This window comes from Pseudophryne corroboree, chromosome 5 (assembly GCF_028390025.1).
Source record: "Pseudophryne corroboree isolate aPseCor3 chromosome 5, aPseCor3.hap2, whole genome shotgun sequence".
In the NCBI taxonomy this organism is placed as follows: domain Eukaryota; kingdom Metazoa; phylum Chordata; class Amphibia; order Anura; family Myobatrachidae; genus Pseudophryne; species Pseudophryne corroboree.
This window is the reverse complement of record NC_086448.1, coordinates 85,491,260-85,519,185: the sequence shown is the minus strand read 5'-3', so window position 1 is coordinate 85,519,185 and position 27,926 is coordinate 85,491,260. Positions and strand designations below refer to the sequence as shown.

The window sequence follows — 27,926 nt, the reverse complement described above, 5'->3', positions numbered from 1 at the left end:
TTGTTTTAGCATTATCCATTTAATTTGACGATGTTGAATATTTTTCTAGCTCAAAGGAAATTCCTGACCTGGGCTTCACTTGGTCTAGAACCGGCCCTGTATACAGAATCACTAACAATTCTGCTGTTTGGTTGATTATATCACTTTGAAATGTCTGAAAACACTAAATGAGAATGAGGGGGACATGTACTAAGCAGTGATAAAAGTGGAGAAGTGAGCCAGTGGAGAAGTTGCCCATGGCAACCAATCAGCATTGACGTAACATTTATAATTTGTATACTATAAAAGTATACAGAGCAGCTGATTGGTTGCCATGGACAACTTCTCCACTGGCTCACTTCTCCACTTTTATCACTGCTAGTACATGTCCCCCTAAAGCCTTGAATTAAAACAGACGGAGAAATGCACTTTGTACGCTTTTATCCAGTGGCTGCAACTTTCAGTGCATCAGTTAATGGGTTTTGTTACATTTACTTTCAACATGAAGAGTGTGGAAAATATTCCACTTTAAAAACATGTTAGGATCTATAATGACTTGCAGATAAGGCAAGCTCTATATGTACTAAACGTCCCAAGAGAATTGTTTGAGCTGCAAGCAGAAAAAAACAACATGGAGACATGGTTAGATACCAATTTATAGTTCTATAGTTACATACTACTAGCATGTGCTCTCACTGTAACCGTCACTATCCATCATTTATTATTTATATAGGGGGTCATTCCGAGTTGTTCGCTCGCAAGCGGATTTTAGCAGATTTGCTCATGCTAAGCCGCCGCCTACTGGGAGTGAATCTTAGCATCTTAAAATTGCGAACGATGTATTCGCAATATTGCGATTACACACCTCGTAGCAGTTTCTGAGTAGCTCCAGACTTACTCGGCATCTGCGATCATTTCAGTGCTTGTCGTTCCTGGTTTGACGTCACAAACACACCCAGCGTTCGCCCAGACACTCCCCCGTTTCTCCGGCCACTCCTGCGTTTTTTCCGGAAACGGTAGCGTTTTTTCCCACACGCCCTTAAAACAGCCTGTTTCCGCCCAGTAACACCCATTTCCTGTCAATCACATTACGATCGCCAGAACGATGAAAATGCCGTGAGTAAAATTCCTAACTGCATAGCAAATTTACTTTTTTTTTTATTTTGTCGCAGTGCGGACATTGCGCATGCGCATTAAGTGGAAAATCGCTGCGATGCGAAGATTTTTACCGAGCGAACAACTCGGAATGACCCCCATAGTGCACACATATTACACAGCGTTTTACTGAGAATATTTCAGTCCCCGCCCCAGTGGAGCTTACAATCCATATTCCCTATTACATGAGTGACTTTATACCAAACTATTTTGCATTATCATTTTGGGGTCTCATGGATTCGCATGATCGGTAGGTAAAGGTTAGCAAGGGCATGTCATCGGGTTGGGTTTGTTATGTCGGCGGTTAGAATACCGACCGCGGCATCCTGACAGTGAGAATCCTGACAGTATACTTACCTTCCCCAAATGGCCCCCTAACTCTCCCCTCCTGCAGCCTAAACCTAACCCTCCTCGGGGGTTCCTAAACCTAACCCCCCCTGCCCGCAACCTAACCCTCCCCAGGGGGAGCCTAACCCTAACCCCTCCTCCCCATAACCTAAACCTAACCCCCCTTCCCGCAACCTAACCCTAACCCTCTCCCTGCAGCCTAAACCTAACCCACCGCAGCTTACCTGTCCTGCATGCCGGGAGTGGAACGACTGGGATTCCGGGTGTCGGGATTCTGGTGCCGGGATTCTGATCCCATTCGGGATTCCGGCGCCGGTCATCCAGGCATTGGTATTTTGACAGCTGGGATCCCAACCAGGGCCGGATTACCAATGGGGCGCATTGCAGTAACATTTTAGATCTATTTCCACCCATTGGTAAGGGGTGGAAATAGATCTAAAATGTTACTGCAATGCGAATCCCGTTGGATTTTTCGTTTAGACACACTGAGTCCACGGGGTTTAAATGAAGAAACTGGGTTTAATAGCTTTCTCTGATATGTTACTATGCCCTCCTGCATCTAGTTTGGATTATATACCTCAAGAAAGATTATAACATCTGATGTATGATATATTTAATGAAGTAGGTAACGCTGATGTAATTATCATGTATGTTTACTTGGTTTCCTTGGTGAAGGGCGCACTTGGTAACGTCACATTGGAGTGCCTGCATAGCGGAAGTGAAGCCGGAGGCGCGGTCTTTGACGGTGAGGGGGAGCACATTTAAGGGTGAGTGTTTTTAATGTTTGTTATTGCCCTGACGAAAAAGCAATAGCTTTGAAACGTTGGCCTATACAAGTGGCTGTGTTTGTGCCTTATTTCCTGAGTGTCGCCGTTCCAATCTTTTTCTCTCTCTCTCTATATATATATATATATATATATATATACATATATATACACATATATATATATATATATATATATATACATACATATATATATATATATATGTGTGTATATAACCTCCTCTGTGCTGTGATGTCACACCCCACCACACCCAATGAGACAGTGTCAGCACCCAGAGGCAGGGCAGCTACGTGAAGACCTCTTCCTCTTGAGAGAGTTAAAATTGAGGTGAATAATCTGAATTCTAGTCAGGCTTTTTATTATCAATTCTAATATGTGGGGTCTGGCGGGTATATTTATCTATTTATATGTATGTTGCATTTCTCGTATGTTTGTGTATATATGTATGCTGGGGCCCAGGTGATGGATGGGGTATGTGCCCCCCCAAAGGACAGGGTGGCTGGGACTGAGCTGCAGCGTCGTGATGAATGAAGGGTGATGATGATCAATAATTATCACTCTTCTATGCTGTGGACCGCGGCTGATCCTGCCTTGGCTCTACTTCACTACAACACAGCCGCAGACTCAGTGGGTGAGAATCAACTGATTTCTCACCGGCAGCCACTATACGGCACCCAGCAGCACAAATCAATTCTTGCTCCGTTCAGACGCGATCAGCTGTTGGCACTGACATTTCAGCTCAGACCCCCCCCCCCCCACCCCCCCACCCCCTGCTAAAATGTACGAAAAATTACTGCTTTGGGCACCCAAATGGCATTTATTGCGATTGGGTCCATTAGTTTAGTTGGGTTTAGCTCTGCTTTATGCAGCTAAACCCGACACTAATTGGTGTAATCACCATGCGATAACAGACGTTAATTGAATATCGCCCCTGTGATCTTCCACCACTTTAGACGGAAGATCGGGCAGAGATTCAGTTTAATTCCGACCAGTGTGTCTGTGTTCACACAGTGGGGTTGATGTATGTTAGTCGTTATGGAGGGAAGTTGTATCAGCGTACGTTATGTGTGCTTACTCCGCTTCTTCCCCATGTATTACTGTGGAGATGTGTTCTAAATGACAGAGGTGCTATGCGCCCCTGTCATTACCGGTGCTGCTATCTACACGATAGCGGGCTGATGTGCAAGCCTATGTATGAATGGTCAGTGGCACTGACTGTTCTGACACCTGCAGCTACCGATTTCAATAGCTGTGTTGTTGCCCCATTCACAGCCACTCTAGTGGCTGCGGCAGCTGCTGGGCTCTGGGCTGCATGGGAGATCTCATGATAGTAGCGAGATATTGTGCATGCCCAGTGGAGCACTAGGCTGATGGGCTGTGGCAGGGATCGCTGGAGGCGGGAGTTTTCTCTCCCTCACTCCGACATCAAAGATGTCACTACTGCGTCCTGCTTTGCCTCGGTAAAGATGAGAAGCAGGATGAGAAATACTGGCACGATCCATGCCAGGATAGTACATCTCCCTCACTGTCTCTGGTGCACACAGTATAAAGGGAGCCAGGACAGAGGTAGGAGTAAAGAACAGAGAAGGGAGGCGGGGCTGTGTCGGCTGTGTTACCCAGACATTCTTCCAGTGAGGTGCCTGACCAGAGCCTCTGCCAGAGCCCAACGCTAAAAAGTGTGAGTTCTAATAAGTACTGATTATAGATTAATACATACATAGATATAGGTTCCGTCTGATTTATTTCATTCCGTGGGCCATGGTGTGTGGCTTTGATGTCTTCTGTATTTTATGGCGGTAGTTGGAGTAATCTATTTTATATGTGACTTCTTTGTATTGTATGGAGGTGACTTGGATGCTTGGTGTATCATGTGATGAGCTCTACGATGCACTCAGTTTTATCAATGGCCAATGATGCTCTCTGTATAAGATAAATGTCACTGTAATGCTCTCTGTATTATCTAGCAGTCACTGTAATGTACTCTGTATTACATGGCATTCACTGCAATGCTCTTTGTATTATATGGCTACAACTGCAATGCTCTCTGTATTATATGGCATCACTGCAATTTCTACATTTTTAATTTAATTAATTTACTGCAGCGCCTAGGTGTGCGGGATGGACACTAACAGAAATATGGAGACAACACCCCCTACATAGACCACTCGCCCACATCACTAGTCATACCGCCATAGCGCTTGTCACACCCCCTGCATTGGCATACAATAGGCCCTTCCTGATTTTCAGCTCCAGGCCCATGTGGACCTTAATCTGGCACTGATCCCAACCATTGGGATCCTGACTGGATCCCATGTCATTATGTATGAAGATTTGTGCATATGTGTAATTATGCCTGTTATTAGTCAAGCTTTTGCACCAAGGATAGTGCGATAGTTTAGTGTTCATTTAAAATGGAAGCTGGAAGCCATCTTGTTTACAGGTAAAAATATTAAATAAGTGTAAATATTTTCTCTGAGAACATGTTCTGTGTGAAACAGTTCATATTATTATTGCATATTCCTAGTCATCTGGCGTTCCCAGGCTTACAATCCATTCCTCATATATCATGTAGCTATGTTTTGGCTAAAATAAAAACAGCAGATGTTGAGAACTCGAGTATGTGAGAAATGGGCCTCAGTGTAGTTCCCTTGTTTGTCTCTATGCAATAATATGACATTTATATATGGTGATACTGTTGTTGTTGTTGTTGTTGTTGTTGTTGTTGTTGTTATTATATTGGTTAGATTTCATGAAGTAATTAGCATAAGTATGTAGAAAGGTGTTAACCTAGATTGTGACTCAGAGCCGGGCATAGGCAAACTAGGCAATTGCCTAGGGCATTTGATATGCCATGGGGCATCAGCAGCTTCTGCTGATTAAAATTATATGTGGCATGCCTATATTCTGTGTAGCATTAAATATGCAGATACAGCCACAGTCTCACACAGTATATAGGCATGCTGCATATCATTTTAATCAGCAGAAGCTGCTTGTGCATCCTAGCCACATAGCAATGCAAATAAGATGCATTTTCATTAAAAAAAAAGGTGCCAGACGTTAGCATTGAGGCAAGATTTATGAGGACACATCTGTATCCAAGCAGAGGCAGAGGTCACAGTGTTAGTGGCAGTGTGAGTGCTGTGTGCATGTGAGTGGGTTGGTTGTGCAGTAGTGGTCAGAATATGTGTAAGGAGCATTATGTGTGTCATGTAAAAATGCATTACTAATGTGCAACATATGTGTAAGGGGCACTATGTGTGTCATTATGTGTATAAGGACATTAATAATGTGCGGCATATGTGTAACAGGGTACTACTGTACGTGTGTCATTATGTGTAAAGGGACACTAATAATGTGCAGCAAATATGTAGGTGGCACTATGTGTGTCATTATGTGTATAAGGGCATTAATAATGTGCGGCATATGTGTAAGGACATTACTGTGTGGAATTATGTGTATAAATGCATTACTAATGTGTGGCATTATGTGTATAAGGTGCTCTACTATGTGGCGTTGCGTATAGAAAGGGCACTACTGTGTCATCTAATGTGAATAAAGAGCAATAGGGTGTGGTGTAATGTGAATAAGGAGCAATTCAGTGTGATGTAATGTGAATAAGGGGCTCTACTGTGAGGAGTAACATTTATAAGGTAAAGTGATACTACTGTGGGATGTAATATGAATTATGGATACTATCGCATGATCAAATGTGAATAAAGTTGCAGTACTGTGTGGCGTAATTGGAACTGGGGTTACTATTTGGGCCATGCCCCTTGCCGGTAAAAACACACCCCTTTTTGGGCTGTGCGCCAAATGTGTGAGCTGTTCCTATTTAAAGTATAGGGGGTACAAACACCAAAATAAGGACTGGTATGGGTGACGGGTGATGGTGCTGGGAAAGAGGTGCAAGGTCAGAGGCGGAACCAGCGGTGGTGCTAGGGGGCACCAGACAAAATCTTGCCTAGGGCATCATATTGGTTAGGGCCGGCTCTGTTGTGACTGGTAGTTAAAGTATATTCTGTAAATATAGTTTTGATATATAAATATGTGTAAGAGGTTATTTAGTAAAAAATAAAATTAATCTACATGAAAATCTCGCTTATTGCTTCATATTTTTCTCAATATTTCTATGAAATTAGCTGTGGGGACAGCTGATGTGAAAAAAGGCCTGTTCTGCGAGGAGATTGCATCAGCAAAAGATGTCTGCTTCCATATTAATGCAATTGCCCATGGCCCGGTTCGGGTACTCAGCGGAGAGTAGGTCGGGAGAGGATAGAACTGGCCAGGGGAGGAGAGAACCGGCCGGGGGAGGGGGAGAAAGCAGGAGGAGAATGCCTCTTCCAAACAGTTCATCAGGTAAAAAGACACATAAAGCCATCCAGAGATGAGATTTATCTTCACTTTTAAATATATAGAAAAGTATAGATTTCCCCAGCTAACATGCAGGAAAAAGCTGTTTTTAAGTTTAGTAAATAGAGTTCTTAGTCCTCAGATCTCTCTCAGAACTTTGGGGGTCATTCAGAGTTGATCGCTCACTAGCTACTTTTAGCAGCCGTGCAAACGCATAGTCGCCGCCCACGGGGGAGTGTATTTTTGTTTTGCAAGTGTGCGAACGCATGTGCAGCCGAGCAGGATGAAAAAGTTTTTTGCAGTTTCTGAGTTGCTCTGGACTTACTCAGCCGCTGTGATCATTCAGCCTATCCGGTCCCGGAACTGACGTCAGATACCCGCCCTGCCTGGACACTCCTGCGTTTTTCCAAACACTCCCAGAAAACGGTCAGTTGACACCCACAAACGCCCTCTTCCTGTCAATCTCCTTGCGATCGGCTGTGCGAATGGATTCTTCATTAAATCCATTGCACAGCTACGGTCTGCTTTGTACTTGTACGACGCGCATGCGCATTGCGGTGCATACGCATGCGCAGTAGTAACCTGTTCGCTGTGCTGAGAAAAACGGCAGCGAGCGATCAACTCGGAATGACCCCCTTTGTGTCTGGACAATAAAAAAGCATTTTCTTTATTCAGACTTACGCTATAGAACTAAAATAATTTCTTGTAAAATAAACAAATCTATATCAATAGGGTTGGTGCATGACGACGCACTGGTAATGTGTGCCGAATGACGAGTACCAGGTATTGACAATATGCATGCATCAAGGTGGAACTTGCAAGTTGCGTTCAACTATGCATCGACCCATAGTGTACAAAGAAAGTTCTAAAGATTCCCTGCAGCACAGGGCCTAAATCATGTTTGTACACACTTGCCTACGCAGCTGCAAATTTTTAGGCTACGGAATTGCTAATTACCGCAAGTGAAGCTGCCGCCCAGAAAAGACTATAGATGCCCACCGGAGCCATCACAAAGCTATTAGCAACTGCATACTCATACGCAGCCTACACATGATAACAAGGAATATTGGGGGTCATTCCGAGTTGATCGCACGTAGCAACTTTTTGCTGCTCGTGCAATCAACTAGACGCCGCCTACGGGAGAGTGTATTTTAGCATAGCAGAGCTGTGATCACTTGTGCAGCCCTGCTATGCTAAAAAAGTTTTGTGCAGAACAAGACTAGCCCTGCAGTTACTTACCCAGTGCGACGGATCCAGCGATGAAAGTCCTGGAATTGACGTCAGACAACCGCCCTCCAAACGCCTAGACATGCCTGCATTCGGATCCCCACGCCCGGAAAACGGTGAGTTTCCGCCCCGGAATGCCTCCCCGCTGTCAATCTTCTTGTGATCGCGCTAGCGATCACTTTCTTCTTCTGGTCATTGCCCGGTGATGGCTGTCGCTGGGCAAAAACGTGCGTGTGCATTGCAGGTGCCGCGCAGGCGCATTTCCAACCCATTCGGAATAACCCCCATTGACTGCTCGCTTAGCTCTATGGTCACAAAGACTGTCTGCGCCATGTTTCTCTACATAGATGATCGTGGCTGAACTGATACATACCCCAAAAACATCCATGACAAGCCTGGGTTTTTACTGGCCAAACGGTCCCTTCCTGTCAATCACTCTGCAATGAAATCCTCAATGTATTCCAGCCGACTGACGCCTGATGGAAGGATATATCGGTTGGCTGTACACACTGCATGATCCGGCGTACATGCAACATATCCTTCCACCCCAAATTCACTTGCATGCCGGCAGTGGGATTGGCCCATCTGACGTGCAGCACATGAGATAGGACGACCATAGCCAGATTAAGGGGGGGATGCAGGGCATACTTTACCCTGGGCCCCCCTTTGTCAGGGGGCCCCCCGGACAGAGCACACTGACATCATTAGCTTTCCCTCTTAAGCAGCAGCAGCAGAAACAACAGCCAGAATGTGAGCAGGATAGTATGCAGTGCAGGCAGAGACACAGGAGTATCGTGTTTCATGAGCTACCAACAGAGCTTTCTGACCAGAGGAGAGATAGGAGGATGGAGAGAGCTGTAAGTGACACAGAGATCCCAGCTTATCCTCTTCCCTGCTTGGGTGTCTGAGTCTTGTGTAAACTGTTATGCAACTAAACCATTTGGGTCTAGAGATAGACACACACAGAGTCTGAGTCCTGTCCCAGTGTGTAAGTAGTACAGAGGCTGTTGCTATTCTTGCGACAACATGTGACAAGATAAATTTATTTTATTTCTGTATGTGTATTTTAAGGTTAAGTTGTCTGAAAATGTTATATAATAGTTGTCTTTCAATTAGGTGGAGCTATAAACAGTACCCAGCCATTATTAAAGTATTAGTTTAAAACTAATATACACCATTGTTTTAAATTTAATATACACAATCCATACCTCCCACCATGACCCATTCCAGGAGGGATAACATGCTCTCTACCAGGACTTCCTTCTTAATTTATGATTGCAGTCACCTGTGTTGAAATACCTATATCAATTAAGTAGTTCAACACAGGTGACGCCAATCATATATTAAGTGAGAAGTCCAGGTAGAGAGCATTTTGTACCTCCTGGAATGGGACATGTTGGGAGGTATGCCCAATATAATATACACCATGCACCGAGGCCCCCCTGTCTTAAGTGCCCCGGGCACCCCCAAGGCTTAGTACAGCCCTGGGGACAACGCACATGAACATGCAATTGAGCATACACACTATGCATACCTCCCAACTTTGATTAGGCAGGAAGCGGGACTGCAGTGCGGCAAAGCCGCGCCCGCCGGAAAAGGGGGAGTGGATTCAGAGAAAAGGGGCATGGCTTCACGATAATGCCACTATCGCGAGGCACCCCCCCATTTTCCCTCACTATGGGGGCATGGCCAGCGCTCTGTGAGCTGCTGGCATGCCCCCAGTCCCTCTGTCTCCGTAAATAGATGCTGTGCGCATGCGCACAGTGTCTATTCACCGCTGCTCTACAGGGGGTGACGAGGGGAGTGAAGTTTCTTCACGCCTCCTGTCACCTGGCCCCATAGCCCTACTTGCTAATATGGACGAGATTGTCCATATTGACTTGCAGGCATATGGGCCCTACACACTGGGCGATAATACTGAAAGATATGAACGATCTTGTTCATTAATTAACAAGATACCGTTCATATCTTTCAGTGTGGAGGTACCAGCGATAAACGATACGCGGACCCGCGTTCGCTCATCGCTGGTGCCCCGTCGCTTGGGCATGCAGGCCAGTATTGGACTATCTCATCTATATTTGCCTGCACTGCTATGGAGCCGGGTGATGGGGGGAGTGAAGAAACTTCATTCTCCCCCTTACTGCCCCCCCGCCGCCGGGTCGCCCGTCGGCCATATCCGCCATCGGGCAGCTCGGCGGTGGATTGCAAAGTGTAGGGCCCAATAAACAAGCCGGTACTAACGATGAACGAGCACGGGGCCGCACATCATTCATCGTCGGTGCATACACACTGAAAGATATGAACGATATCTTGTTCATTAATGAACGAGATCGTTCATATCTCTCAGTGTAATCGGCCAGTGTGTAGGGCTTATTAATCATCACTAAATAAGGGCTAGGTGCAATCACAGATCCATATGGTGATCATAAGATCCTTTTACAAGACGATTTATAGAAACACAAGATGAATTCCGGAAAGAACATAGAAGAAGCTTATAGTATATTTTGCTGCGAACGCTCGCCTGGTTTAAACGCCACTCACGCAAAGAATCAACTACAGTGTGCATGCACACATTCAGCCTCCCAATGTGCATCATGCATGATATTGATTGTCTAGCAACCTGAAATGTAAAGCGACCACATCTCCATTTTAATGCAGAACCTTAATGAATACTCATCAAAATCTTAATAGGCCTGGTGGTGTTCTGCTCACACAGCTGAGCTCCATAATGAGTGACCACAGTAGACCAAGCTGTGCTACCCCATTTCTGCCACTAGATGGCTCAGTGGAGCTACAGTATCAGTATTGCAGGCTGTGCTCTGCTACAGGAGACCACAGAGCTAACACCCTTTCTGTAGCTAGCTACAAGCCGGCTCCTGGATCTGCTTCATCATCCAAGCTCAGAATATAAACACTACAATGACGAAGACATAGGAGGGGGTGGGAGCCCAGCACAGGCAGAGCACTGGGCTGTGCAAGTAGCAGCAGAAGGACCAGCTAATGCCATTGCCTGTTTCCTGCATCCTGGCTGCAGAACCGTCCTAGGCTTCTTTCCTTTCGCCTATTTAAATATACTTTTATCATAGATATTTCCCTGTGTCGCAGCAATTGTGTTAATTTGGATTTTATTCCATTTTTTTGGAGGGGAACATTTTTTTTTTTTTGCAAATAGACATCCCGAGAAAATGAGTCAGTTTATCTGGGCAGTAGCGACTGTGTGCAGGAGCTGAGCCCTGTCCCGCTGGCTGCAGGAGAAGGGGGCAGAGAGCGCAGAGGCACATCACTCCGGGATCGCCGCTGCCGCTGTGTGTATACAGCCCCCTGCACACATGTGTGACATGATTGGGTCGCAGCCGGCTCAGAAGCTCAGCAAGATGAAAAAGTTGCGGAGAACTTTGTCGGAGAGTTTCAGTCGACTAGGTAAGTGGCCTCCATCTGCCTGTGTGCTACTTACCTCTGATTCTCCCTTCCATCTGCCTGTGTGCTGCTTACCTCACTCTGTACTACCCTCTGTCTCTATGATACTGTACGTCCCTCCATCTGTCTGTGCTAGTACTTACCTCTGTCTCTGTGCTACTTACATTTGTGGGCTACTTCCTTTTATTCTCTGTGATACTGTACGTCCCTCTGTCTGTCTGTGCCAGTATTTACCTATGTGCTACTTAACTCTGTCTCTGAGCTACTTACCTTTTGTGAGCTATTACCTCGGTCTCTGATTGATACTGTATGTCCCTTTATCTGGCTGTGCAACTTACCTCCATGTGGATCAGTACCATATTACTTACCTCACTTTGTGCAACTTCCCTCTGTCTCTGGAATACTGTATGTCTTTCCATCTCTCTGTGCTACTGCTTACCTCTGTCTCTGCAACTTACCTGACACTGCTACTTACCTCAGTCTCTGTGCTACTTACCTGACACTGCTACTTACCTCAGTCTCTGTGCTACTTTTGTGTGCTAATTCCTTCTGTCTCTAGGATTCTGTATGTCTCTCCATCTGTCTCTGTGATACTCCCATCTATCTGCCTGTGCTACTTACCTCCATCTCTGTGTGCTACTTGCCTCTCTCTGTTTCTGCTGCTCACATCACTCTATGATTCTCCCCTCGTCTGCCTGTGCTACTTACCTCTGTTTTTGTAATGCTCTCCAACATCTGTCTGTGCTACTCACCACTTCTCTGTGATACTGTCCTCCATCTCTCTGTTCTACTTACCTGTCTCTGTGATATTTTCTCAGTCTGTGCAACTAAACTCACTATGTGCTACTTACCTCTGTCTCTTTGCTACTTACTTCTGTCTCTGTGACACTTCCCTCCCTCACTCTACATTTGTTTCTGTGTTACTCCCATCCAATCTGTCTGTGCCACTTACCTGCCTCTGTTCTACTTCCCGCCATCTGTGCTACTTACCTTTTGTCTCTGTGCTACTTACCTCTTTCTGTGATCCTCCCCAACATCTGTCTGTACTACTTACCTCTCTATCTGTGATATTTCCCTCCATCTCTCTGTTCTACTTACCTGTCTCTGTGATATTTCATCAGTCTGTGCTACTAAACTCACTGTGCTACTTACCTCTGTCTATGTGATACCTTTGTGCATCTGTGCCACTTCCCTCTGTCTCTTTGCTACTTCTGTCTGTGCTACCTACCTCTCTGTGCTACTTCCATCCAATCTGTGCCACTTACCTGTCTCTGTGCTACTGCCCTCCCTCCATCTGTCTGCTGTGTCCTGAGATAAACTTCCCCTTTTTACATGAACCGCACTGTATGTCTGGTGGGTAGGGACAGATGTTGCAGAACTCTAACTTGGGTATGAGACTGAGTATTGCATGTGCTCAATCAGACCTTGGTAAATGTAAGTGCTACACTGTAACAACCATGTGCAGCTGTAAGTGCTTCCCAGCTCCTCTGGTCACTTTGTATGTTGTTGTGTAGACTGGGATATCTTTCTGTTTAGTTCATTCAATCAAGAGGTTCCTAGTTGACCACTTCCTGTGCAGAAAGCTGGCACATTCCAGAATATCCTAGATAATGTATGCTGACTGCTGCAGTGCAAAGTCTCTGTTCCTGCAGATCCTCCCGGAGCCGGTCACTTATAGCTGCTCCCACAACTGTCAGTAAATGCACATGGAGGTGTGAAGAGATGGGTAACATTGCACAGATGCAGGGAAATGTGGTGCCCCAATGGCTGATCTGAGGCTTGTAGATGCTGTTCTTGCAGTTAAATGTAGAAAAGTAAAAAAAAACGTTACGTTTCATCCTTGTGTGTGTATATGTGTGTGTGTGTGTGTATATATATATATATATATATATATATATATATATATATATATATATATATATATATATATATATATATATATATATATATATATATATATATATATATATATAAGATATAGAGGCCAGACCAAACGTTTCAGTGTATTTGGTTACACTTTCATCCAATTGCTCGGTAATAGAACATTATTAGGCGCTAGCAAGCCTCGAATTGTGACCAGAGATTAGACTGGGGTTTGAACTGGCATGTAGTTCTGCAGCAGCTAAAGAGAGTTTATTTAGTTGATGGAAACCTTTTTGCTGTAACCACACAGTATTGTGTATACTTGCATTGCATGGTAATGTAGCCATCATACACACTGTCAATCACAATATCCCCTAATTTGCCGTGCAATATGGCATTCCCCAGTGCCTCTCTGCATTGTTGCAAATCTCGGCTGAAGGAGTGTGATCTGTGTGCCGGCTTCCCCTGGGGATTTCTGAAACTTCCGATTTTCCTTGTATAAGTTACTCAGGCTGGCACTGTAAAGCGCTGTTCTCCAACGCTGAGCGAATATGCAGCGAGCCCTTATACTGGGTAACGTATCTGGAAATGATACATCTGCCTTGTAAACACTATAAAAAAGTTTTCAAAGTATAATCCTTACATACAAGTATACATTATACTGCCATAGAGAAATGTCTATAAGTTATCAGCCGCAGAACATCTGTCTGCAACTCTGATGATTCCCCAGATACAAGGGTCATTGTCCTCACAACAGCTGATAGCGGACTGTGCAGTGTTCCTGGGGTTTAGCGGACACCCTAATTGACCAGTATAGTGTACAGTCCTGGCGTTTCGGAGTCCCGCATCTCCCGGCTAGTGCCCATGCAGACGTGATTTTATTTTATATGAATCCTCTCCTTTCAGACTGTTACTGCAGAACAGTCTACGTCCCGTTCTGTCTCCTATTTCAGTGGTGAGGTGTAAATGATGATAAATGGCATTGTCACAGCTGGTGTGCATCCGAGTCTTTGCACTCACTCATAATCCCCATCATTTAAGATATAGATATTTTTAATGGAGTGCAGCAGTGTGGTTATCCTTGCAAAATGCGTAGGGCCAGATCGATTCCTATATAAAATGGGACATTAAATACCAGCTGGCGTGGAATGCGGGCAAGCACTTTCGTTTGTAACCAGATACAGCTTGCGTTAACCCTTTGTCGTCCTGTTGCTGGGCAAACTGTCAGCTGTTTCATTCTCTCACATTTGGGAGTACAGATGGCTGAATTTTATGATTTAAACAGTTCTGTGAACTGACATTGTCTGTATGATTACACCTTCATGGGTTACATTGTTTAAACGCCCTCCAGAGCCCCAGAGTATCGTAATGTAGGACTGTGGTCTGTGGCTGTTTCTGTGTGCAATTAGGTACATAAGCATTGCTGACCAGTGTATACATGTGCGGGTATACGTGTATGCATGTAATAAAGGCCCTATTCTATTCTCATCCTGAGTAACAACTGAACACTGGCAAACGAGAGACCTGATCAGTAGTATGTGACAAATCAAACAATATAATGTAACTACAAGGAGAATATATATATATATGTATGTATATATATATATATATATATATATATATATATATATATATATATGTGTGTGTGTGCATGTATATATTACGAAGGCCCTCACTCACTGACTGACTCATCACTAATTCTCTTACTTCCGGATATGTTAGGAAGCTGAAATGTAACATAGGTATTCTGCAGGTGGGAAATAGGAAAACTACATAATCAGAATGTATTATAATCAGGGGGGGGGGGGGGTCACATAGTGACATCATTACCTTTGCGTGCCTTGCGTTGCCCAAACGGACAATCGGATCAAAATTTGGATTGCACCTCCAGTGTGTAGACTTTCATAAACTACATAAATGCTCCTATCACTTTTTACTGTTTCTGCTGCGGGTGCTCCTCGGGTAACGCCAAGAACCATGGATTAATATTTACTTACATTAAGACGTCTCCAATTTACATCTCTATAGATTTACCAAATTTGTACATTTGTTTATATTTACAACCGTGAAAATCAAAAACTCCCGTGCGAAGAGCGGGTAGAACAGCTAGTCCTTTTTTTTTTTTTTTTTTTTTTATTCTCCTTTTGACTATTTATTCTTTTAAACCACTCTCTGTGTATTACCTCCCTGCTCGGCCATTGGAGGTTTTCAGATCTTATTTCACTTGTTATAACGTCATAAATAGAATAGTATTTATTATTATTTATTTATTACCAGTTATTTATATAGCGCACACATATTCCGCAGCGCTTTACAGAGAATGGGGGTCATTCCGAGTTGATCGCTAGCTGCATTTGTTCACAGCGCAGCAATCAGGCTAAAAAACGGCAGTTCCGCGCAATGCGCACGCGCGACGTACGGGTACAACAAACAATGTATTTTCACACAGGGTCTAGCGATGCATTTCAGTCGCACTGGCTGCCGCAGAGTGATTGACATGAAGGGGGCGTTTCTGGGTGTCAACTGAACGTTTTCAGGGAGTGTTTGAAAAAACGCAAGCGTGCCAGGGAAAACGCAGGCGTGTTTGGGCGAATGCAGGACGGGTTTGTGAAGTCAAATCCAGAACTGAATGGTCTGAAGTGATCGCAAGCGCTGAGTAGGTATTGAGCTACTCTGAAACTGCACATATTTTTTTTGCTGGCACTCTGCGATCCATTCGTTCGCACTTCTGCTAAGCTAAAATACACTCCCAGTGGGCGGCGGCATAGCGTTTGCACGGCTGCTAAAAACTGCTAGCGAGCGATCAACTCGGAATGACCCCCAATATTTGGCCATTCACATCAGTCCCTGCCCCAGTGGAGCTTACACTCTGTATTCCCTACCACATGTACACGCACACACATACACACTAGGGTTAATTTTTGTTGAGAGCCAATTAACCTACCAGTATATTTTTGGATCGTTGGAGGAAACCGGAGTACCCAGAGGAAACCCACGCAAGCACGCTGAGAATATACACGCCACACAGTTGAGGGCATTGTTAACCATTAAACCGTCCGTACTGCCCCAGTATACAAGTTATAGTGCAGTCTACTCCATGCCAACCTGTGTGCTTAGATCAGTGTGTCCCATACATCCCTGATTTCCTCTCTCTCTCAATTTTGCAATCGTTCTGATTTTCTATAAAGAGACCGTCTCGTTCAGCGCCCATTAGATTGCAAGCTCTTGCTGACATTAGACACTTTCCTGAAGATCCGCTGTATAAAACATCATAGAAGCTACTGTGCGTGATGGACAACGCAGTTTAATGTTGTGATCAGTAGTAGTGAATGAAATGATGTGATGGCCCCACTTTAATGTATGATACAGGCTGTGGACGGCTGCTGACATGGACAAGTGTGCTTGTTTTGTCTACAGAAAGCAGGAGGGTGTGTTCGTTGGGACAGTGTTGACCTACACTCATGAAATGTACCTAGTGTTGTGAGTAAACTGCATTTCAGATTGTGTATGTTATATAATACTCCATTATCCAATTTTTCTGGCCTGAGGAGGAGGAGGAGGAGGAGCAGCTGTTATATTTGGATGCTAGATTTTACAGGACAGTCCTGATTGAATTTATTTTTTTTTTTTAACCCCCGGAAGTCCATCACTTGCAGCGATTATTTGCTAGATATCAGCCTCCTGAACAGAATATATAAAATATATTTTATACAACATTTATATGGAAGCAGCGTGACCCTTTTAATTTTTTATTTTTGCCTACAGAAATACGGAAGTCCTAGTGGTTTAGTGCTGTGGTACTTTTTACGTGGTATTACAATTACACAATTGTAAAAAACTTCTTTGTTTGAAATGTTCTTTACTTCTGTTCTTTTCATGATAGCTTCACCACTAGGGTGCACTGCTTCATCGATCTCTTACCCAAGTATTTATGGTTAATATTTTTCATTTTTGCAAAGAATATAAGTTGGCTTTTTCAATAGTCGCTATAAAATGTATAGATTCATAGTGGAGACCTCTGGAAAAATTTGTGGGATAGCTGATATCTGATGGCTGGAGAGGTTCACGTTGCTTACTGATTTTATATATATATATATATATATATATATATATATATATATATATATATATATATATATATATATAATATATATACAGGTTGAGTATCCCTTATCCAAAATGCTTGGGACCAGAGGTATTTTGGATATGGGATTTTTCCGTATTTTGGAATAAGTGCATACCATAATGAGATATCATGGTGATGGGACCTAAATCTAAGCACAGAATGCATTTATGTTTCATATACACCTTATACACACAGCCTGAAGGTAATTTTAGCCAATATTTTTTTATAACTTTGTTCATTAAACAAAGTGTGTCTACATTCACACAATTCATTTATGTTTCATATACACCTTATACACACAGCCTGAAGGTCATTTTATACAATATTTTTAATAACTGTGTATTAAACAAAGTTTGTGTACATTGAGCCATCAAAAAACAAAGGTTTCACTATCTCACTCTCACACAAAAAAAGTCCGTATTTCGGAATATTGCGTATTTCGGAATATTTGGATATGGGATACTCAACCTGTGTGTGTGTGTATATATATATATATATATATATATATATATATATATATATATATTATTTGTCCCCAATATATCTTGTACAAATGTTCAGGACTTTTCTTTTGGATCTAATTGAAAATCTTTCCTGGGTTCCTTCAAAGAAAAATTGCAAGTTTCGTTTTCTGAATGTAGTAAAATAAGGGTTAGATAAAATGGGAACTTATATAAATATAGTCTATTCAGATTTCAAATTGGTTCAGCTGGCTGCTAGAGTATTTCTACATTATCTTCATTTATGCGTTTTGGATTTTCTTTTCTCTTTTGTTTTATTGCATCCTGTGTAATGTGGATAATGACTTTGCCGAATGTTTCTGAATTCTATCGGCTGTGCTTTCCTGTGTCTTCAGGAAGAACGTGTCAATCATCTGCGGTCTGTCTGACCACACCGGGACTGCGGCTTCAAGTTATGTGTTCTAGGACGGCACCTGCGTGAAGGGCTTGAGGCTGTTGTCTCAAAACCCAATACTGTATTTCTGGCTAAGCCTATTTATTTGTGTGTAAATGAAGGACCTCATTCAGTAAGGATAGCAAATTCTGCTAATTAGCAGAATTTGCTACCCTTTGGATCACATGCTGGGGGCCGCCCATCGCTGGACAAGGCCACAGGCCACCCAGCATGCACTCCCCCCCCCTTAAACAGGCAGAAATTGCGATCATATCACAATTTCTGCTTGTTAACTGAAACAGAGGACGGCAATCGCATTTTCTGCGCCCCCCCTGCGGAAAGTGCGGGCGCATGCGTGGGCGATCGTAAAACTTCCAGTTGGATCGTGATTTGCGATCCAGCCTGAATTAGCCCCTAAGTCCGGGCATGTATTTTTAAAAAATGTCATACCGTTTTGTATTTTCCTAAACTTAGGATGGGTACACACCAGAACGATTATTGGACTGATTTGCTGCATTGGAACGGTAATCGTCTAGTGTGTATGCATAGCTGCGCACTCCCGCCGGTCGTATGCGTCATCCTCCGGTTGGCTGTGCATAGTCAGCCGGAAGTTATTGAATGCGACCCAGCTCTTTGCAAAGAAGGACAGAACAATGATCGTTCCGTCCTTCATTACATCGGGCTGGTGTGTACGGGCAATCAGGCATGGTCAGGGCCGAAGGGAATTCGTTCCGACCACTGGCCCGATTGCCCATCCTTCTGGTGTGTACCCACCTTGCTATTTAAGAAGATCCCCTCCCCTGACCTTGCGCCCTTCTCTTGCCCAACACCAGGTGTTATGGTTATGTAGGGCTTTAAAAGCTGTAAATATAGAAATTTGTGTTGGTGACATAATGTGGCCATCACCCCAAATACACAACACCAATAACCAATTATTGTGTGTACCCCATAGGAATTATTAATGACCCAATCTCCTTCGGCTCTGAGCTGGTGCGAAACTCAATTGCTGTTCATGAACACCAATAGCCGTGTGCCCCTCCTCACCACAATATGTTCTCCACCCCTCATACCTATAATCATGCTCTGCAAAGTGAAATCTCAGCTCTGCATTGCTCTGCACAACGATGCACAGGCGCAACCTCCAGCTCCTCTGCAAGTGTGACCGCTTTGCTTTGCAAAACTATGCAGGCAGGAAAAAAAATCTACATTCCTAAGCTGTAGGTGCGCTGCAGAGCGGCCATTTTGCCCTTTTAGGTGACCTCCGCTGTCTCTGTGCATCTAGGTACAATACCTCTACTCACAGATCTGTGCGGTATGTCTGGAAGAAAAGGTTTATCTCAGGAGGCTGACATGTGCCTCTTCTTAACAAGGTACTGCCGGGGAGGAAAATCAGCATTCGGCTGTTGAAGGACAGTTTGAAGGATACATTCCTCACTGATAAATGAAGTTTCCATTGATAAATGATCTTGCCCCAGTGTCTGAGACTCATGTCTATGTGCAGCCATCTCTGGTGAGTGAAATCCATGAGGTGATAATGTCTGAGCTTATAGAAAGGGTATAAAGTAGGATAAACGTCCAGAAAAGTAAGTATTGCTCCTGATGACGGCATCACCCACAAAAGTACAAGCTTCACTACTAATAATAGTATCTGCCGACCGTTTCAATCCGTTCTGAGTCGCCAGCATGAAACCACTAGAGAATGTTCTGGAAAAGCAATCTGACCATTCGGATTATAAGAGGCACAATTCACAATTATGACGACAATATATATATTTTTTTAATGCAAATTGTGTTTTATTGACAATGAAATAGCAATACACAACACAAAAGAATTGCATGTAATACAAGAATTAGTGTAACAAGTGCTGACATTTCAAGCGTAAACTGAGAATACAAAAAATAAAATGAAAGTAATGTTTGATATCCTTAGCTTACGTATCTTAGGATAATAAACTGCGTTATCTTCAAGTAGTAATCACAAGAAAAAATAGAACACAGGAAGCAAAAAAGATAGACAAGATAAGGAAAAGAGAGAGAAAAGAGAAAGAGGAAAGAACCACTATCATCATCGCGACCCTATGATGACATAGGGGAGGGGGGTCGCAGAAAGGTTTTGTATTTCTGCGTACCTTTGAATTCCAGCCAATCAAACCAGACGACTGCAAATCGAGAGGCAGACTGTACGGAAGAAGACGTCAAGTCCTCCATTACCATATAGTAATCGATTCTTTGGAACCACTTGGCAATGGGAGGCTGTGTCTGGGATCTCCAGAAGCACGGAATGGTCGCCCTAGCGGCATTCATTAAGTGTCGCAATAGAGAATTTTTAAACTGGGATAGAGGAAGGTCAATTAAGTTAAGTAGCCAAAACTCTCTGGTATGGGGAGCCCCGTGATACGCCTGGTAATAGAGTGAACCCGTTGCCAAAACGAAGCCAGTCCCGGGCACTGCCACCAAATATAGCAAGGAGTGCCGCAAGACCGGCCACACCTCCAGCAGACATCCGGAACACTCAGAAACATGTGGTGGACTCGGTCTGGGCACCTATACCATCTTGATACCACTTTGTATTGAGTCTCCAATACTTGAAGTGAAGGCGAACTGGCAAATGTGAACTGAAAAATGCGTGACCATTGGTCAGAGGTCAACTACCCACCTAAGTCCTCTTGCCACGCTGTTACGAATGCCAGGGGTCGAGTGGGAGTGTTCGCGAGGCAATGTTTGTACAATAAAGATATTATGTGTCGTGGCAGATTTTCAGAGAGACACAAGGATTCGAAAACCGTCGGCCTCCATCCCACCGCGCGAGCTGGTGTTGCAGCAACATAATGCCGAATTTGTAGATAGGCCCAGAAAGAATTAGGTGGTAAACTACAAGATCGTTGCAAGTCTGCGAAGGGATGGAATCCCGTCGGACCAATCAGGTGACTCAACTGAGAGATGCCAGCTTTAGCCCATACTGATGTCGGAGAGAGAGAGTATTAGCGGGTAGGTCTGGATTGAACAATAAAGGCGTCGGCAAGGAGGGGATCGGGCTGAAAGAATCTAAGTACCTAAATTTCTTCCATATCTTAAGGGTCGGATCTAGGGTGGGATGTTTTATGCGTGGATTTTTTTTTTAAGCCAGGCAAGAATTAGTGAAGGAGTCCCCACGGACTATTCAGCTATCGGCGGCCACTGCTTAGTATAGGGGGATCTAGACATTCAGGACTCTGGACAGGTGCACAGCGTAATAATAACTAATAAAGTGAGGTAATTGTAGGCCACCTTCCTTACGAGTACGTGTCAGTGTGAATTGGGAGAGTCGGTGCCCTCTCTGCCCCCAAATAAAACGGCCAACAGATGACTGCAAAGTAGTGAAAAAGGAAGTAGGCACTGTTATGGGCAACGTTTGCAGAAGATACAAGATTTTAATGAGAATTACGACAATATTTTTATTTAGGGGGAAGTAACAATTATTATTTCTCTTACGTCCTAAAGGATGCTGGGGACTCCGTAAGGACCATGGGGATAGACGGGCTCCGCAGGAGACATGGGCGCTAAAAAGAACTTTAGATATGGGTGTGCACTGGGTCCTCCCTCTATGCCCCTCCTCCAGACCTCAGTTTGATACTGTGCCCAGAGGAGACTGGATGCATTACAGGGAGCTCTCCTGAGTTTCCCTGAAAGAAAGTATTTTGTTAGGTTTTTTATTTTCAGGGAGCCTGCTGGCAACAGGCTCCCTGCATCGTGGGACTGAGGGGAGAGAAGCAGACCTACTTAAATGCTAGGCTCTGCTTCTTAGGCTACTGGACACCATTAGCTCCAGAGGGAGTCGGAACGCAGGTCTCTCCTTGCAGTTCGTACCGGAGCCGCGCCGCCGTCCTCCTCACAGAGCCGGAAGATAGAAGCCGGGTGAGTGTATGAAGAAAGAAGACTTCAAAGGCGGCAGAAGACTTCGGATCTTCACTGAGGTAACGCGCAGCGGTAACGCTGCGCTCCATTGCTCCCACACAACACACACACGGCAGGCACTGTAAAGGTGCAGGGCGCAGGGGGAACGCCCTGGGCAGCAATTAAAACTCTTCTCTGGCATATTAGGATATATATATAGGCTTTGCTCGGTATATATGAGAGCCCCCGCCAGTTTTTCAAAACAATCGAGCAGGACCGAAGGCCGCCGCTGAGGGGGCGGGGCTTGATCCTCAGCACTCACCAGCGCCATTTTCTCCACAGCACACGCTGAGAAGCTGGCTCCCCGGACTCTCCTCTGCTGAACACGGTGACAGAGGGTTTGAAAGAGGGGGGGGCACATAATTTGTCGCAGTGTTATATATATATAATTGTAAAAAACGCTATCTGGGTAATTTGTTTCCCTGGGTCATTGGCGCTGGGTGTGTGCTGGCATACTCTCTCTCTGTCTCTCCAAAGAGCCTTGTGGGGGAACTGTCTCCAGATAGAGAATTCCCTGAGTGTGTGGTGTGTCGGTACGCGTGTGTCGGCATGTCTGAAGCGGAAGGCTCTTCTAGGGAGGAGGTGGAGCAAATGAGTGTGGTGTCTCCGTCGGCAACGCCGACACCTGACTGGTTGGATATGGGGAATGTTTTAAATGCAAATTTGAATTTATTGCACAAAAGGTTGGACAAAGCTGAGTCCAGGGAATGTACAGGGAGTTTAGCCCTGCCTTTCACTATGTCACAGGGACCTCCTGGGTCTCAAAAGCGCCCACTATCCCAAATAGTAGACACGGATACCGACACAGATTCTGATTCCAGTGTCGACTACGATGATGCAAAGTTGCAGCCAAAATTGGCTAAAAGTATTCATTATATGATTATTGCTATAAAAGAGGTGTTGCATATCACGAATGAGCCCTCTGTTCCTGACACGAGGGTCCACATGTTTAAAGAAAAGAAACCTGAGGTAACCTTTCTTCCATCTCATGAGCTAAACGAATTATTTGAAAAGGCTTGGGAATCTCCAGATAAAAAACTGCAGATTCCCAAAATGATTCTTATGGCGTATCCTTTCCCGACTAAGGACATGATACGGTGGGAATCCTCCCCGAGGGTGGACAAAGCGTTTACACGCTTATCGAAAAAGGTAGCGCTGCCATCTCAAGATACGGCATCCCTCAAGGATCCTGCTGATCGCAGGCAGGAGACTACCTTGAAGTCTATTTACACACATACTGGTACCTTACTCAGACCGGTGGACGCCCTGGTGATACCATGGGTTATTCAGTCGGTCTATGAGTTCCCTCCTCTTCCGCTCATCTCAAAGATATTGAGAATCATAAGACGAAGAGGAGTACAGGCAATTCTCATTGTTCCAGATTGGCCGCGAAGGGCCTGGTATCCGGATCTGCAGGAAATGCTCACTGAAATGCTGTTACAGCAGGGGCCCTGTCTGTTCCAAAACTTACCGTGGCTACGTTTGACGGCATGGCGGTGGAACGCTGGATCCTAGCGGAAAAGGGCATTCCGGATGAGGTCATTCCTACTCTGATAAAGGCTAGGAAAGACGTGACAGCGAAACATTATCACCGTATATGGAGAAAGTACGTATCTTGGTGTGAGTCCAGGAATGCTCCTCCGGAAGAATTCCTTTTGGCTGTTTCCTTCACTTCCTACAAACGGGAGTGAATTTGGGCCTAAAATTAGGCTCCATTAAGGTTCAGATTTCGGCCCTATCCATTTTCTTTCAGAAGGAATTGGCTTCTCTCCCAGAAGTCCAGACTTTTGTAAAGGGAGTGCTGCATATCCAGCCTCCTTTTGTACCTCCAGTGGCACCCTGGGACCTCAACGTGGTGTTGCGGTTCCTTAAGTCTCACTAGTTTGAGCCACTTAAAACGGTGGAATTAAAATATCTCGCTTGGAAAGTGGTCATGTTGTTGGCCTTGGCATCGGTAAGGCGAGTGTCCGAGTTGGCGGCTTTATCTCACGAAGGCGCCTATCTGATTTTCCATGTGGATAGAGCAGAGTTGCGGACTCGTCCTCAATTTTTGCCCAAGGTGGTTTCTTCTTTTCATATGAACCAACCTATTGTGGTACCTGTGGCTACACGGGACTTGGAGGATTCCGAGTCCCTTGATGTGGTCATGGCATTGAAAATTTATGTGGCCAGAACGGCCCGAGTTAGGAAAACAGAGGCACTGTTTGTCCTGTATGCAGCCGACAAGGTTGGCGCTCCTGCTTCGAAGCAGACTATTGCTCGCTGGATCTGTAACATGATTCAGCAGGCTCATTCTACGGCTGGATTGCCGTTACTAAATTCTGTAAAGGCCCATTCCACTAAGAAGGTGGGCTCTTCTTGGGCCGCTGCCCGAGGTGTCTCGGCTTTACAGCTGTGCCGAGCTGCTACTTGGTCGGGTTCAAACACCTTTGCGAAGTTCTACAAGTTTGATACCCTGGCTGATGAGGACCTCATGTTTGCTCAATCGGTGCTGCAGAGTCATCCGCACTCTCCCGCCCGTTTTGGAGCTTTGGTATAATCCCCATGGTCCTTTACGGAGTCCCCAGCATCCTCTAGGACGTAAGAGAAAATAAGATTTTAAACCTACCGGTAAATCTTTTTCTCCTAGTCCGTAGAGGATGCTGGGCTCCCGTCCCAGTGCGGACTACATCTGCAAGACTTGTATATAGTTTTTGCTTACTTAAGGGTTATGTTACAGTTTTGATCAGTCTCGGACTGATGCTGTTTGGTTTTATGCTGTTAACTGGTTCGTATATTCCATGTTATACGGTGTGGATGGTGTGGGCTGGTATTAATCTTGCCCTTAGATTAACAAAAATCCTTTCCTCGTACTGTCCGTCTCCTCTGGGCACAGTTTCTCTAACTGAGGTCTGGAGGAGGGGCATAGAGGGAGGAGCCAGTGCACACCCATATCTAAAGTTCTTTTTAGTGCCCATGTCTCCTGCGGAGCCCGTCTATCCCCATGGTCCTTACGGAGTACCCAGCATCCTCTACAGACTAGGAGAAAAAGAATTTACCGGTAGTTTAAATGTGATTATATTGAGGGTAGTATTAATATTAAATTAGGGGCAATAATTATGTATGGTGGGATAACACTTATTTCCTGTCACTGTAAACAGTGCTAATAAATTGTTGAATAATTTAATTATTAAATAATATTGCACTTTTATAATAATGTGAATATCTTCTTTCCCTTTTAATATAGTCACATATTACTGAGTTCTCCTAATATTCGAAAAATAGCTTTCCGCCTTGATCAATAAATAATGATTGCCCTCCTTATTAATAAGTGTATAGTGCCTCCCCTTCTGTTCTACCTCGCCTGTCATAACCACCTCTTCTCTCTGGCAGTTGTTCCGGCGGTCTATATAGCCGCACCTTGGTAAATCGGATGGTTTGTGTTCTTTACATCCCAAAAAGCAGAAATGCTTTGTGTATTGTGGTGTTTAATATCATGGAGGTTTCTGCCTGTTTCCTAGAGCTTATGGCCCTCATTCCGAGTTGATCACTAGCTGTTTTCATTCACAGTACAGCGATCTGGCAAAAAATCGGCACTTCTGCGCATGCGTATGGTGCGCAATGCGCACACGCGACGTACTTTCCCAAAAGCCATTGCAGTTTCACACAAGGTCTAGCGACGCTTTTCAGTCGCACTGCTGACCGCAGAGTGATTGACAGGAAATGGGTGTTTCTGGGTGGTAACTGACCGTTTTCGGGGAGTGTGTGTAAAAACGCAGGCGTGCCAGATAAAAACACAGGAGTGGCTGAAAAAACATAGGCGTGGCTGGGCGAACGCAGGTCGTGTTCGTGATTTCAAAACAGGAACTAAATAGTCTAAAGTGATCGCAAGCTAGGAGTAGGTCTCGAGCTACTCAGAAACTGCACAATCTTTTTTTGTAGCAGCGCTGCGATCCTTTCGTTCGCACTTCTGCTAAGCTAAGATACACTCCCAGAGGGTGGCGGCTTAGCTTTTGCACGGCTGTAAAAAACAACTAGCGAGCGAACAACTCGGAATGAGGGTCTTTGTCTTATGTAAATTTTATGGTTTAAAAAAAACCTCTGCCCTGTGCTATGACAAAACCGCAGGCTAGTAAATTTCCCCCTCAGTGCTTAGAGGACACAAGTTTTCCACTGTGACATAATCAGCACTTAGAGTATGTACACGGGTGTTAAACCGGTTATAGTCTAGAGATGACCGGATTCTATTGCGTTGCCGAACAGAATGTCACAAAAATATATAAACATATGACTGTCACAATCCGGTAACTACGTACAGTCATTAGTAGGTCATAGAGATCAGTAAAATAATCACATTCAACTGTGTCCGTGCCTTGTGCAGTATGCCAGAGACATCAGACTTCATAGTAAATAGGAGTAAAATCAAAACTAAACTCTACTGCTTTTTTTTTTTTTTTTTACCTGCATGTCGTGTGCATAAAAATCCTCAGTATCCATAAAATCATCTCTTTTTGTGGGGCCCATTTATTAATTATTGGGTGTTAAACTGCATAGTTAGAATATCTCATCATCGCTATCTTCTGCAATAATAGGATTTTAATACCTACCGGTAAATCCTTTTCTCTTAGTCCGTAGAGGATGCTGGGGACGCTTAAAGAACCATGGGGTATAGACAGGAGAACCGCAGGTGACATGGGCACTTTAAGACTTTGAAAGGGGTGTAAACTGGCTCCTCCCTCTATGCCCCTCCTTCAGACTCCAGTTACAGGAACTGTGCCCAGGAAGACGGACATTTTCGAGGAAAGGATTTATTGTTAAATAAGGTGAGATACATACCAGCTCACACCTCAAGCACGCCGTACAACATGGCATTTAACAGAAACCCAGTCAACGGCATGAACAATGTCAGCAACAGGCTGACTACAACGTAACACAACCTGTGTGTAAACATAACTAATAACTGCAGATAGAGTCCGCACTGGGACGGGCGCCCAGCATCCTCTATGGACTAAAAGAAAAGGATTTACCGGTAGGTATTAAAATCCTATTTTCTCATACATCCTAGAGGATGCTGGGGACGCTTCAAGAACCATGGGGTTTATACCAAAGCTCTTGAATGGGCAGGAGAGTGCGGATGACTCTGCAGCACCGATTGACCAAACATGAGGTCCTCATCAGCCAGGGTATCAAACTTGTAAAATTTCGCAAAAGTGTTTGAACCCGACCAAGTAGCTGCTCAGCAGAGTTGTAATGCCGAGACTCCTCGGGCAGCCGCCAAGGATGAGCCCACTTTCCTGGTAGAGTGGGCCTTCACTGATTTCAGTAACGGCAATCCAGCCGTAGAATGAGCATGCTGAATCGTATTGCAGATCCAGCGCGCAATAGTCTGCTTGGAAGCAGGCGTTCCAATCTTGTTGGCAGCATACAGGATAAACAGAGCTTCCGTTTTCCAAAGTGGAGCCGTTCTGGCGACATAAATCTTCAAGGCCCTGACAACATCGAGAGATTTTGACTCCTGGAAGGTGTCAGTAGCCACTGGTACCACAATAGGCTGGTTCATGTAGAACGATGAAACCACCTGCGGCAGAAATTGTTGACGAGTCCTCAACTCCACTCTATCCTCATGGAAAATTAAATAAGGATTCTTGTGAGACAAAGCCGCTAACTCAGACACCCGCCTTGCGGATGCCAAGGCCAACAGCATGACCACTTTCCAAGTGAGAATTTTTAACTCAACCTTCTGTAAAGGTTCAAACCAATGAGATTGAAGAAAATGCAACACCACGTTAAGATCCCATTGTGCCATGGAGGTTGGATGTGCAAAACTCCTTTCACGAAAGTCTGAACTTCTGGAAAGGAGGCCAATTGTT

At 44.5% G+C, this 27,926-nt stretch overlaps 1 protein-coding gene across 5 annotated transcripts in view; it reads left to right on the top strand.

Annotated features, from left to right (window-relative positions):
* Window positions 1-27,926, top strand: part of CDK14 (cyclin dependent kinase 14) — a 1,134,790-nt gene that overhangs the window by 121,654 nt on the left and 985,210 nt on the right. For 3 of the 5 annotated variants that reach the window (XM_063921441.1, XM_063921436.1, XM_063921437.1), the window contains exon 1: window positions 10,625-11,264. The exons of the other annotated variants lie outside the window; for them this stretch is intronic. In XM_063921441.1, the coding sequence (XP_063777511.1) occupies window positions 11,174-11,264 (91 nt within the window). In that variant the 5' untranslated portion in view covers window positions 10,625-11,173. Of the gene's footprint in view, window positions 1-10,624; window positions 11,265-27,926 lie in introns of those variants that run through there. 5 annotated transcript variants of the gene reach the window in all.